The sequence below is a fragment of the Malaclemys terrapin genome, chromosome 2 (genome assembly GCF_027887155.1).
Source record: "Malaclemys terrapin pileata isolate rMalTer1 chromosome 2, rMalTer1.hap1, whole genome shotgun sequence".
NCBI lineage: Eukaryota > Metazoa > Chordata > Testudines > Emydidae > Malaclemys > Malaclemys terrapin.
The window spans coordinates 58,661,932-58,677,115 of NC_071506.1; the positions used below are offsets into that span (position 1 = coordinate 58,661,932).

The window sequence follows — 15,184 nt, forward strand, 5'->3', positions numbered from 1 at the left end:
TTTAAGAGGGAAACGGTTGACTATTCCTGAATGCAAGAGTCTTTGCTTTAAGGGATATTAGAGCCCAAATTAAAGAATAAAGATGAAACCCCACCAACATAGGCCTACATATAAGCACAGATATAAGTGACGATTGTCATTAGTTGGCAATACATGTATGGAAATCCTGTTCAGAGCCAGACTGACCCACACAGACCTTCCAGATCAGAAAAAGAGCTGTATGCTGTGCAAACTGTATTTCCTCTCACCAGCTTCAGAATCGAGCCCTCACACTGGAGGAACTTCCACAAAAGAGGTAAAAATTCTTCAAATACTGCTGGAACTTGGCTCCTTTATATGACACTGCCCCTTTGTTCGGTGTTTGCTAAGTGGCCCAAAACATTTCCATGAATTCTTGTTGATTCAGGGCTTGATTCTGTCACCCTTGAGAAGTATCTTATTTCTCCTGATTTCAGTGAGAACTTACAAAGTCAGGTGCTACTGAAAGTGAGCAAGGGGGGCAGAATCATGCTTCCAGCCAGCAAGGGGTAGTAAGTAGATTCAGCCTCACGTGCGCACGGTGGAAGCAAATTAAATAAAAAATTAATAGTTTTAATTGCACAGAGGCAGCAGAAAATGATGAATCAATATTCAGTGGTCACTTTCCATTTCAGTTGCAAAGTAAGAGTCCTGCAGTTTTTAAATATATATAAAGAATAGAAAGAAAAAAAAATCCACATGGATCCCTTGCATGTTACTAAAACTGTCCTGTAGATTTTTACTATCTGGCACTATCAAGGGCATGGTTGTGACTTTAAAAATCAGTAAGGTGGGATGATCTTGGCAAAGGCTGAGAGCACTCCAGCAATGTATGCTGAGCAATCCACTCTCTGGCAGGAGTGAGAGTGTACTGCTCTAGAGTGACATCTACTGGTTGATCAAGAGTAGCTTAACTAAGCTCCTATAAAAGATAGGTCCACCCTCATCACCAAAGAAACGTCATTGTGCAAGGATAGCATAAAGGAAAGGTGAGGCTACCAGCAAAACTCCTTCTTCACGATGGCATGATGTGCTCCATGCTGCTTAAACGACCCATTCCCAGCCTTGACCAGGATGCAGCCTGAAATGAAGGTTACTCTACGTGGGGTAGAGACAAATGTAAATTATAGGAGGACATCACTGGAATGGGTGGGGAAAAAGAGAGGACACAAAGGGGCTTGATTCTGCAAACCTTTACGCCTGTGAGCAACCATTAATCATGCCGTTTGTCTCCTTTACCTCAACGGGAGTAAGGGTTTGCTGCATTGGGCACTAGCTACTTTGCAGCATCTCCAGGAGGGAAGATATAGTCACAATCACCATGAATAATTTGTAACTACGTTTTCTAAGTTTTTTCTCTATTTGTGGCTGGATTCTTAAGACAGTACATGTAATTAAATTAGAATGATTTTTAAAAGGCAATTTTACTATGAAAACGTGATGATGTGGACTTCTCTGAAGCAGGTAGAGTAAAACACCTTTTATTTCAAGAAATATTGCTTCTAGACTTCCCTGAAGCCAGAATTGTTCTATAAAAGTATCACAGAAATATTGTACAAGATTTAAAAAAAAAACAGTTTTTATCCTAATAACTAGAAATCTATTTACAAATAGCATCATTCATGACCATAAATACGTTTGTTCTGTCATTCAGCCCATGGCACATACATCAGATACATAGCGAGTTAATTTTAACATATTCACAGAGTCCATCATAGAGACTGCTTCTTAAAATTATTAAAATCCTACTAAAAGAATCTGCTTTTAAAATAGTTCAACTTAAACACTTAAAGCAAAAGAACATAATTTTAACCTGCAGTGCTTGCAATAGACTAAAAAACCCACTAAGCTAAATAACATATAACATAAGGAACTTAGTGTGAATTGGACATGGTGGAAATACATCTGTATGAGGTGATTCTTTTTATTTTATTTATTTTCTACCTATGTAAAAAAAAAAAACCTAAGATAGATATTAAGTTACCAACAGTACAGATTTTCAAAGTCAATTTTGTATTATTCTTTAAAAAAATTAAATGTTTGGTAAAATCCAGGAAAAAAACAAAACAAAACTTTAGAACACATTACAACAACAAAATAGGTCTAGCCTACTATTCTGACCACATATGCCTTTTGTATCTAAAATATGTAACTCTAATATGATTTTACCATTCCCTTTAATGCCTTTAAAAAACATTTTAAAGTCCCAAATTGATCACAATAAATTCTGAAAATATCAAGATATTGTCCAGACTAATAAAATCAAAAATGGTGACAAAGCATATTCTACTCATAGATACCTCTGTAAGGATATCATCAAAAAAATCTAGAAAAATTCATGGATTTTTAATACTGATGGTATCAATATGTAGGGAAAGAAGCCAATTTTTTAAAATCCTCATACAGTGAGCATTCATTAGCTATACCTTTCTGAAAATAAATTTCTGAAAGTCAAGGCAACAAAACATGCAATATTTTCTGCTAAAATAATATTCGACCAATCTGTTTTCACAATCCATGCTGAATATCTTTCCTGTCAACCCATGTTATTATTTCACAATTACATGAAACAATGAGCAAATTAAGAACATGTAAAGGATCAGATTAATAAATGGTCTGGGAGACAGATTACAAAAGTGCAATATCATTTTACTCAAAAGTGTGACAAGTAATTCCAGTGGTTAAAAATAATTTATCAAAAATACATTATGCAGATAGCATGGGTGGACTGAGACATTCATTTATGTGGGACCTTTTGGAAACAGAAAAAGTAACTCAAAGGAAACTTTAAGGAAATCATTACTAGTCTAGGAAATGTGTGCATCACTGCACTATAAAGTTAACACTGTTTCTTTTTAATACTGTGGGAACCTAGTTTCTCAATTATGGAAAATTAGTGTGCAAGTATGTGTATGTGTATATATGAAATAAACACACACACACACACACACACACACACACACACACAGTTTTGAGCTCATTTCAGCTGCAAAATGTATCTGCAATAAACATGGAATGTCAGTTGTCGTGATTACCATTACTAGTTTACTGATCAAAAAAAAAGAGAACCATATATGGTTTACAATTTGACTTAATCCAAGGAGAGGGGAGATGAGGCACTGCCTTCTACATTTAGGATTTGTGAAGTCTCTCCTTCAAAGTTATGTTCCATCTTTTCCAACATAGTCTCCATTTTCTGAGCCCTAATAGCTGGATCCCTGATGGAGACATTTACAGCTTGATGAACAGTGGGTTCATCAGAACTTACAGGAAGGTATATCTGATCTTCAAAAATATCCTCCACTGGGTCACTGTCCTGGTGAGAGTCTTTCTGAAGAATGCTAACTGTCTGTAGAATGAAGCTATGCCTGGACTCCAGCTCTGTCAAACCGTTTCCACTTAAATCCATTTCAAAACTGTCTAACTCTTTATTCTCCAACCACTTTTCAGCTTGTTGATTTCTCCAGTGTGCAGAATTCAAACTACTTTTCTCAGGAATATCATTATTTAATTCAAGTTTCCTCACTTGATTTAAAATTACAGTGCTCAAAGCTAGGGCTGCCAAGTCAGTTGGCACGATAGGCTGCAGCTCTTCTGCAATCAGACCACTTGAGTCTTCGTCTGACTCAGCAGAGGTCAGGCCCCCCCAGGTAAATGGTATAGGTGATTCATCCACGTACCCATTGTTTTGAGCAGTTTTAGTTTTGTCTGTTTTATTTTGCTCATAGTAATTGTTCAGCAGTGCAAACATTCTATCTAGATCCTTCAAGTAATTAGTCCAGTCATCCAGACTAAGTCTATAGTTGTATCTGTATTCGTACAAACTTTCATTCACACTGTATAAATCTTCCAGTCCTTGCCAGTCGATGTCCTCAGTGAAATTTGGCAGTTTAGCCTTCCCATCCATCCCATAATTGTCCCCTGTTAAAAGAAAGAAAGAGGTCTGATGGGAACCACCACCTTAGAAAAGCATGTAAAGCTTCCACATACATTTCTTTGCTGTTCAAAGTATTTAAAAGCAGTAACCATTCCTAACATACTTGGCTAATGAGTATTGCACTCCACATTTTCCATCGTATCAGTAACTTGGCCCTAAAGGCTAAATACTGATCTCATGTGTGCACACATGACTCCTGCTGAGCAGAAAGATACACACTCTGCCTTCAGCTACTCCCGTGTAACCACAATGAAGTCAGTAGGAGAGCATGGGTGTAACTAAGAACAGACTCTGGCCCAGAGGGAACTTCGTGCATACAGCCAAGGCCAAATCTGCCCCCACCAAACCTCCCAGGATACTACAGATAGAGACAGAGAAATTGATCCAATAGACAAGCAATCCATTGGTCTTTCACAAGTCCTTTTAAAAAAATTACCTACACTGGAATGGGAATAAACAAAGCAACAATAAAATATAAATGGTAGGTCAATCCTGCAAGCCCTCAGTGAGCAGATCTTCCCTGAAGCGAATGGGAATTTGATGCATGGATATTTGGTGCATCTTGTAAGAGCTACCACTTCACACTGGTTGTCTGAATTCTTCCTTCAGAGAAACAAGAGGAAATTCTCTTTAATGAACAACAGCTATAGATACGCTTGGAAGGATGCAATTTTTTTAAAAAAATCTGTAAATGTCCATTTCACCACCCACCCCCACACATACACACTGATGAAAAAAATACTAAACAAAATTCACAGAGAGGCAATGTAATGAAAATACACTTTGAGACCTTATTAGAGATTGATTCAAGGATATTTGCTTTGTATATTTTGACATGTGAGGTTGATAGTTTGTGCTTTAAGTGTTATAAAGCTTTAACTTTTAGACTCTCAAAGACTATAGTCTTTAAATAATTATTGGGTTGTACCCCCTCCCCTCGTAATTTCCCTCAACTGTGAACATTTAAAAGCAATAAAAATTGGAAAAAACCCATAAACATCAATATTATTCATCCATATTATTAAAAAATAGAATTCTGCCGAGGCAAGTTATAAGGGATTTTTTTTTTATTTTATTTTTTAAGCATGAATCTCAGTTGACAAAGGGCACACAGATGAAAAGGCTTTGTAAAAACTCCTCAGGCGAATTCAGTTATAGGACTAAGCAATTTTAAACCAGTAATTCATTTTGTGAAAAAGTATGCAGCATATAACTTTAGGGGCAGCAGTTTAAAGTTGTTTTTATTTAAAATCTATATTGCAATGTCTCCTTTTTTTGGTTTGTTTTTTAAATCAAAGGGCAAGTCTACACTGAAAATGCTGCAGTGAAGACACTACTAGGCTGATGTGAGAGTTTCTCCTGGTGGCATAGTTAATCTATCTCTGCGAGCGGTGGTAGCTATGTTGATGGGAGAAGCCCTCCTGTTGATATAGCACTGTCTACACTAGGGGTTAGGTTGGTATTACTGTGTCGCTCAGTGGTGTGGATTTTTCACATCCCTGAGCAATGTGGTTATACAGATGTAAATTTATGGTGTAGACCTGATCTAAGAGGATGCTTTGCCCAGTAATATAGGTCTGATGCTGCAATCCTTAGACAGAAAACCATGAACATCCACAGAACCTTGCCTGGGCATGGAGTTTCGTCACAAGCCCATAAACAGCACGTCAGCTAGATTTTGTGTTAGCTCATCCAAGGAAAAAAAAAAAGACAAAACATTAAGGAAACCTATCTCTGAAAGTATTTGACGTGATCAAAGTTTCCAAAACATGTATATGCTGTAAAATATATTACCCAAAATGAGTGTAAAGGCGCATGAAATTTGTTTTATAACATGTAGCATCCCTTACTGATGGGAACCTCTAACTCATTATATTTGCTACAAATGCTCTGTTCAACTCAGTGGTTTAGCCCAGAAGAAAGAATACAGAAAATGATAAAACAGACAATGGAAAATTCTTCCAAGGAAAGCAATGGAAATGCCCTCACTGGCAAATTCCAAACAAAATTTAATAATGAATGACTGAAGATGGCTTACAGAAACTCTGATCCTACCACACTGCAGGTGGGATGGACTAGATAACATTTTAGAAGTTCATTACAACAACATATATAATCCAGTAGTTTTATTTAATTGTTTTAATCCACACTGGATCCTCCATGCTGCTAATGGACCATTAGTCAATTTATTTCTTCTGCTTTAACTTGCCCTCTCTGTTATTCACAAGGCTAAAGTTGGTATGTTATTTGTGGTGCCAGCTCCTTATGGATGGTTCCCCGTTCCTTATTCAAAGACTAAAATTATTTTAAAATATATCAATATAAGATTCAATTTTTAGAAATTCCATCAAATTAATATATTTAATATGTTAATATTTAAATGCCTAAGCACTTAATTAATTAATTAATTAATTGGGTTTTGACTGGCTATACATGACAAAGTAAGTCTCAGGTCACCCCAAGTGAGACACCCTTGTGACCAAATTGTTCTGAAGGAGTTGGGACATGCCACTCTAACACAAAGCTTTATTCTTGTGCAATTTGCTGTGGAATGTCATGTCCCCAGACCCACTTCCATATTGTGGATGATGCTTTGATAAGTAAGTGATTTTTGAATGGCTGTACATGACAAAATAAATCTCAGCTCACCCCAACTGACACGTCCCCGTGACTGTTGTACTCTTTTGAAGTAGTTGGGATATTGCCACTACCTGACCCAAGCTTCTGTTCCTGTGCAACATGCTGCATCATGTCACACCCCCACTGCATTTCCATGTTGTACATAGGGCTTGAATAAGGAGCTGGGTTTTGATTTGTTGGATATGACAAAAGTAGTTTCAGATCACTTCAAGTGGCATGGCTCTGTGACCATCAGATTTTTCTGAGGGAGCTGGACATGCCAACTGCCTGGACCAAATTGTTGGTTCTTGCCCAATATGATTCTTCACATCCCCCACCCCCAACTGCCACATTGAACATAGGCCTTGAATAACAAGCTGGGTTTTGACTGGGGATGTGACAAAATACATATTAGGTCACCCCAATTGACATGTCCCTTTGACTGCTATTTCATTGTGAAGAGATGAGGATATTCCACTTCCAGTGGTGAATATTTAGTTCTGGTCTGACAAATACATTACCCCAACTTTTGTGTGTTCTTTGTTAGTAAACATACAATCATGCATGTACAAATTATCAAAAGTCAATATTCAGCCAACTTTTTGCAAATCCAGCTGCAATGTTTTAACAGAGATCATACGATAGTCTCAAATTAAGAAGCCTTTAGGAACTTTGGTTTGTCATTAGATGAATTAAGAAAAGGGAAAATGAGTAAATGTATTGAAATTTGTTACTGATATAAATCATTTGTTATGATTAGTATGGTGTCTTTTGCTCATTATACAACAAAAATATGAAGACACTACTTGGGCACAGTTGGCTCCCCAATAATCATGTTTCTTAACTATATGCAAACATACAAGGCTTAGCTTAGTGCATTCTGCTGCTCTGAGTGATTTCTGAAACACAGAAAACAGTAAACACCAATCGAGTGCTTACAGGAATACTATCTGATTTCTGTATTGAACCAACTAGTGCCTTTAGTGTTGGTGTGAGATTCATACAGCATAAGTGTGGCATGGTACACTTAAATGGAAGGTGGAGAATTCTGTCTGTGGTTAAAATATCTCCATCTCCTTTCCTTTTTAATTCCAAAATTCTCTCATACTGTAGTAATGTGAGCCCCAAGTTTGTGGAAACATACAAAATGGTTGCCAGTGTTGTATATTAACCCAACACTTTTTGCTTTAATAAACTCTACTGTTTATGCAAGTAATTTTGATGACTTCAATAGAATTAATCCATAGTTGAAATGTTATTTTAAATACTAATGCTATATTCAATTTACTTGGAAAAGAGCTACAGCAAGGGATCATGAAGGATTTTTCTGGGGCAGGGGCACTTCATGTTTACCTGAACAGTCAGTGAATGATATTTGAAAAGACGCAAGTAACTCTTTAAGCCACATCCCCTAAACTGCATCTTGCTTTCTTTCAAGTAATTTGCTATCATCACAGAAATCTCTGATGGAAATAGTTGAGAGTAAAATTTTGAATCTTTCTGTGATCAGACTTAACTATGAGTGTAATGAGTAAGAGTCACCATTTATGAAATGACATGTACTCACTTGATAATCTATTTCACTTTGACTCTGCAATTGTAAAACAAGACAAGAAGTTGCTATTTATTATATACAAATATTTCAATGAATTGAGCAATTGTTGCTGTTAGTGCTGATGACACCTATATTTAAGCATTTCTATGGATTTGTGTGATAAGACCTTATTTTGCACAGAAGGGAAGTTTCCTCACAAAATGCTGCACATAATTGCTGCAGAATGTGGTGCTGCTTGCCTCTCCACAAGAAGGTTGTAATCCTGATACAACCAGCTACTGCACCAAACATCCACATGAAGAGGAAAACGAGATTCAGAGATTTTCAGGCCAGAAAGGACCATCAGACCATCAGTCTCACCTCCAGCATATCACACAGTTACCCTGTATTAAGCCCAGTGACCATATGTGCTTGACTAAAATATATCTTCTAGAATGGCAACCCCTCGTGATTTGAAGACATACAGAGACAGAGAATCCACCATTTCCCTTGGCAGTTTGTTCCAATTTATGCCTAAATTCTTTATCAACAAAACTGCCAATGTCATCAAAGAATGAAACAGGATTTGTTTGACAAAACCCTACTTTTCATAAAACCATGTTGACTGGAATTAATTATATTCCTATTCTTTAGCAATTGAATCCAATATCAGCTTTTCCATTATTTGACTGGGATTGTGGTCAGGCTAACGGGCTTACAGTTAGCTAAATCATACCACCTGTACTTTTTGAACACTGGCACAACATTACCACTCTTCCCGTCTTGTGGAATGTCCCTGGTATTTCAAAAACTATTAAAAATAACATGGGTTGTCCAAAGATCTCTAAAGCTAATTCTTTTTGGACTCCTGAGTTCAAGTTATTAGGGCCTGCTGACAGGCTAGAAAATAGTTCATCAGCCTCATGTGAATGAATACATCATACTGCTTCTTTCCAAATACCAAACAGAGAACACTTTCTGCATAATTATTAACAATTTACCATCTCCATCTAGTAATGTGCCTATACCCATATGCCATTGGTAGGATTTCTTTAGTTCCCAATATTCTTAAAAAATTCCCAATTGTAGTCCTTAGCCCTAGTCATGGATTTTTCCCTGATGTCTTTAGCTTCCCTTATTAATTTTCATAACTTCTAATATATATTGAGTGCCATTATTTCCCCTTTTTCCTTATACCATACACTGTTTGTATGTTTTTTAATTGCTGCCTCTACTTAAACACTGAATCAGGATGAACTTTTAAACAAAGCTGTCCTTTCTTGAATGTGGAAGTATGGTTGTTTGTCCATCTAAAACTCTTCTTAAAGAACTCCCAATTTTCATTCATATTTTTCTGCCTCATTTTTTTCTCCCAATCAATTTCACTCATAATTTTCCTTAGCGGGGGAGATTAGCCCTCTTGAGCACCAAGTATATATATGACCGGTTGGGACTTTTTGCCTAGGTTAAATGTAATCAGGTCATGAGCACTAGTCCTTAGGCAACCTCAATCATCCAGTCTAATGATTAATTTATCTTCATCTTTCATAATGAGGATAAAAATAGAGTTGCCTCATGTTGAGTGCAATACTTTTTGTGTTATAAAATTATCTATACTTTTTAATAACTGGAATGATGTTTTATTAGCGGCTTCATGAGACCTCCAACATGTTTCCCAAATTGAACACCCATATAATAGCACCATTTCTGTCAACAGATTAAGCACCTGTCTGTAAAGAGTAACTCAGCTTGTTCTCTGGTTGGATTTGGCAGTCTGTAGCAGACCCCCACCACACCCTGCCCTGGGCTTTGTTAATGAGCATAATGATCCATATGCATTCTAGGGCCTGTGGTTCTGAGTTATCAATAACTCTAAAACAAGTAGTCGTGTTTTGTATGTAGAGTGCCATCCCTCCACGCTCAATACCCATTCTAATCCTCCTAAACAGGTTATAACCAATTACGTGAATTGTCCTACCAGGTTTCAGTAATTCCAATTATATAAATTTTTTCCTCATCAATGAGAATTTCTAATTCCTCTTACTCGTTACACAGACTCCTAGTTTTGGTACATAAGCAACTGAAAAATTCTCTTGACGTTCTTTGCCACATCAGGTCAATTTGTTCATGACATTCTGAGTTTTGGTTTTGACTGCATTTGCCTCCTTGACACCCTCTCCGTGCATTGGTAGTTTAGTGCCCAACTATTAGTTCCAGTTAGTCTCCAAACAAGAAGGTTAGCCTCTACCTCTGAGATTTAGGACTTCCTGTTTGTACAGCCACCTCTCCAATTGAAATGTGGTCCAGTGTTCAACAAAACCAAAACTTCAGCTTCACATCGGTCATGCAGTCAACAATTCACCTCCAGTATTTTCGGCCTTCTCTCACTAATTGGACTGGTAAGATGTCTGGGGAGACCACTTGGACTTTCCTTTTCTTCCACTCTCTTCCAAGATGCCTGAGGTCTTCTATATTCTGTACACTTCCATGTGATGCTGTATCATTGGTTCCAATGTGTATCATCCTCAGTGGAGACTTACCAGACAATTTCACTATCTAATTCTGCCGTTACATCTCATATCTTCACTCTAGAGAGATATAATCCCATTCTATAGTTCCTTTGTCCTTTGCTGAATTCTCTGTCTGCTCTTTTTAATATGGAGTTACTGATGATGATTATTTGTATTCTTACGATGGTTAAAGACCCTCTCTTGGTTCCTGCTTATTTCATACCACAATGACACCCATCAGGTATGTCCCCTGTAGCTTTCTGTTCCATTCCTCCAGAGACAGATTCTTCTGTAGTTGACTTGCTGAGTATTTGAAATGTTTTGATACTTCTAGTTGCATTGAATGCCTCCTGACTCTCCACCCCCCGCCCATGGTCACAACTGCCTGTCCACTTCTTTAGGGTCTATTCTCTCCAATTCCCTTATCAACAAATCTTCCCTTTGTGGTGTTTGTGACAATGATTTCTGAATTTGGTTGTCCAAGAAGTTTTCATTTTCTTTTATGCTGCACAATGTTGCAACCTATGCTTCCAGACCACGAATCTTCTCCTCCTGTATGGACACCAGTTTGCATTTCATACACCAGAAATCTATTTTGCCTTCTGGCAGAAAGGGCAACATAGCACACTCAAGGCAGGTTGCGGCAGTTGTTCCTTCATCACCCATATCTTGTATCTAGTGTGGACCCATACCTAAAATAGGAATCATACTCTCTCTCTAAGCTCCCACTGATCTTATCCAGTTTGCCATTCCTGTTCACCTGGCAACTGACTTATATACTAAGCCTTAATGCTCAGCTCCCTCCCTTGCAAACTGGAAGGGAATAACCATTCAGACACTTCAAACACTGGTTCCATTCAAAGCCACAAGGGTCTCAGTAACAAGGCCCGCTCAGAACACAAACAGAGTTGTTTCACTTGGGCAGTTCAGAGATCCACAGCCAGGGTTGCCCAGAAATAGGGGCAAGTGGGGCAATTTGCCCCGGGCCCCACAGGGGCCCCCACGAGAGTTTTTCAGGGGCCCTGGAGCGGGGTCCTTCACTCGCTCCGGGGGCCTGGGCCTTCAGTGGCAATTCGGCGGCAGGGGGTCCTTCCGCTCCAGGACACGCTGCTGAAGTGTCCTGAAGACCCGTAGCGGGGGTCCTTCCGCCCTGGGACCCGCTGCTGAAGTGCCGGGTCTTCGGTGGCAATTCGGTGGCGGGGGCCCCCCGCTGCCAGGGGCCGCCGCCGAAGACCCCAGGCCTCCTGAATCCTCTAGGCGGCCCTGTCCACAGCCCAGCCATACAACCTTCAAAGAGAATAAACAAGCAACAGACAGAATGAACACAACACTCATCTAGTCCCTCTAACTGCAAGCATAGGATCCATTGCTGCTACATCCTCTAAAAGTCCCATTTGCTGCTTCTGTTACCTTGCTAAAGGGTGTGTAAGTATTCATGGGGGAAGGGGACCATAATTATTTCCAAAGAAAAAGTTTAAAGTCAGGGAATTCCATGTCTCAGCTACATCAGAACAGTTTAACAGTGTGACCTGAGACATATTTGTGTAGGTTATAGGAATAGATATTTGTTAGGCAAGGTACAGGCATAAGTTAAGGCAGTAAAGCAATAAGCGTACAGGTCTGAGGCCTGTAAGACAATAGCTTAGCTAAACAAGGCATAAGGCCCAAAGGCCTTAGCATAAGCAGCTAACAAGAAGTAACCCTAGATCATAAGATATCACAAGATATAATGCTGTACTGACTAAACTGCTGACGGGTAACCACAAGATACTAGTTTATACCAGTTTGGGATATTTTAAGTTAGGAACATCAGCAGATGTCTGACTATAAGAGTGCCATGGTAACTAATTGACGTATATGTTAATAAGCTTGAGGTAAAAGCCCTAATAATTTATGGGCGAAGGGCACCCCAACATTAGTAGCAGGAGAAACTACAAATAAGGAAAAGGGGCTGAAACTCCTATGGAATATGCATTAGGTATAGTGGTGTCAAAGTAACACATTATAAAAGTCGTATCCCAGCCTGCGTGCCTTGGGAGATGTAACTCTTAGGAGATGCCAGGATGACAAGCACTGGTGACGGTGAGGATGATGATGAGGATAACTAATGCTTCAGGTCCTTTTGCAAGGGATGGTGAGAGCATATGGATGTTCAGACGCACATTCTGTATTATCTCTATCTACCTTGCTGGGTTAGAGTATTTGTAACTTGCTAACTGAAAACAAAAGGTTTTTCCTAATTGTGAGTGTTGTAAATGTGCATGTTGGGGTTCCCAACTAAACTTTAATTTTAATAACCCTGGGCCTGATCTTGGGACAAGAACCTACGAAACCTCAGTGTGTTAACTGGGAATTCTTAAGTAGTCAATATAAATTAATACACGATCAATAGATTAGGTAACATTTGCCACGTAGAGCCAGTAAATATCCAGCTCCTTATTCAAGCCCTACATACAATATGGAAGTTGACATGTGCCAGCGATATGACATGTGACAGCATATTGCTCAAGAACAAAGCTTCAGACTGGCGACTGCTCCTTCGGAACAGTCTAACGGTCATGGGGACAAGTCAAGTCATCTGGAGGGACCCGAAACATATTTTGTCACATACAGCAAGTCAAAACCCAGCTCCTTATTCAAACCCTGCCATGCAATACTAAAGTGGGGGCAGATGCATGGCAATGTATTTCGCAGGAACAAAGCCTCAGGTCAGCTGGTGGCATATTCTGACTACTTTAGAAGAGTACAGTGTTCACAGAAACTTGTTACTTGGGGTGACTCGAGACATATTTGTCATATTCAGCCACTCAAAATCCAGCTCCTTATTAGAATGCCATCCACAATATAGAAGTGGAGTCACACTTCACAGCATATTGCTCAACCATGAAGCTTCGGGTCAGAGAGTGCAATGTCCCAGCTTCTTCAAAAGAGTACAATAGTCACAGCGATGTGTCAGTTGGGGTGACGCAAGGCACATTATGTCATATACAAGCAGTCAAAATCCAGCTGTATATTCAAACTCCATATACAAAATGGAAGTCTGGCCAGGATGTCACAACTCACAGCATATCACTCAAGAATGAAGCTTCAGATCAGTAAGTGGCGTGTCCCTGCTCCTTCAGAACAGTGTAGTCATCACAAGGACTTGTAATTTGGGGTAACCTGAGGACATGTTTTGTCAGAGACAGCCGGTCAAAACCCAGCTTCTTATTTGATTATTCAATTAATAAATAAATTAACAAATTTACATTTTTATCACATTCAATCACATTCATTTGATGACATTTCTAAACATTTCATCTTACGTGGATGTATTTTTCAATAACTTTGGTTTCTGAATAAGAAACTGGGAAAACATAACCAGTTTCAGCCTGATCTCATATTCTCATGTTTCACATAGGCCAGAGGAGACTGGACATAGCTACCTATTCCTTCACAGCTTTTACTCTTTGCTTTACTGCTGGCTTTGAGAGTTTGTGAGAAGAAGCATAGTCCACCACACTGTGGCAGTGTCAAGAGATGAAAGTCTGGCTTGGAAAAACACTCATGAGGTTCTTTGTTTGCTAATTTGGGACTTGAGCCTACTCCATTGGAGTCAAGGAGAGTTTGGGCATTGACTCCTGCAATGGGAAGTGCTCGAATCTTACACATAAATTGGCCTTCCCTCACTTAACATAACTACATAAAAATGGAAATATTTTAACTTTTCTAATAGTATCTTCTAAAAATATATCCTTTCCTTACAAATTGATGTGCTAGCTCCTATTTTAACACTCCCACCTCCAGTGCTCATTTGTCTCCATGGTCCTATGTTTCAATTTAGTAGCCCTACCACCAACTGGCAAATTCCTTACAACAGAAAATCCCCTCTCTCTGGACTGGCTGTGTTTACTGGTTCTGGTGAGTGAGCAGGGGAAGAGTAAAGTTGTGTTATTCTTCTTTCTGAAAGAGATGTAATGAAATCAACCACAATGAAAGAAACATTGAATGGTCATGTGAGAGCCATCCGTATAAAGCAAAATAAAGTGACAATGATTTTCTGCCTGCAAAAAAGTACATTATAAAGGATTCAAAGAAGAAAGCTAATTTATTTCTTAAAGAAAAAAAGGCATGTGGCACAGCTTAATATTTTACTTATCAAGCATCACTGATGAACTAAAAGCATCTATTAAAATGATCAGGTGAACAAACAGAACTAAGCTGTTATAATAAAGTTCCAAGAGCAATTTTTTTTTCCAGAATGCAGGAACTAGGTTCTGATACTCAACACATTTTCCTGCAATGTTACGATCAATGATGTCCAAAGCCAAGGTGTAGACAATGGGCTGGCAAGAACCTGAATTTCATAAAGAAACACGTCAAATATTCTGAAGATCACAACAAGATAACTCTGTGTAAATTAGCAATTCTTGTAATACTTCCCCATCCTAAAATGATTGACCTGATCCTACCCATGAACATAAGTATTACATTTCAACTTCAACCTAAAGCCTAACAGGAGTTGCGACATACAATGCTATAAATAGTGCCAAAATTCAGAGGAAGGATTAATATCTAGCTAAGCTG

At 38.6% G+C, this 15,184-nt stretch overlaps 1 protein-coding gene across 6 annotated transcripts in view; it reads right to left on the reverse strand.

Moving 5' to 3' along the window:
- Positions 1–1,464: 1,464 nt before the first annotated feature.
- SULF1 (sulfatase 1) overlaps positions 1,465–15,184 on the reverse strand; it is a 173,715-nt gene continuing 159,995 nt past the window's right edge. For 4 of the 6 annotated variants that reach the window (XM_054019242.1, XM_054019241.1, XM_054019243.1 and 1 more), the window contains one exon: positions 1,465–3,939. In XM_054019242.1, the coding sequence (XP_053875217.1) occupies positions 3,110–3,939 (830 nt within the window). In that variant the 3' untranslated portion in view covers positions 1,465–3,109. Of the gene's footprint in view, positions 3,940–14,716; positions 14,955–15,184 lie in introns of those variants that run through there. The other 2 variants (XM_054019245.1, XM_054019244.1) reach the window with 2 other exon arrangements.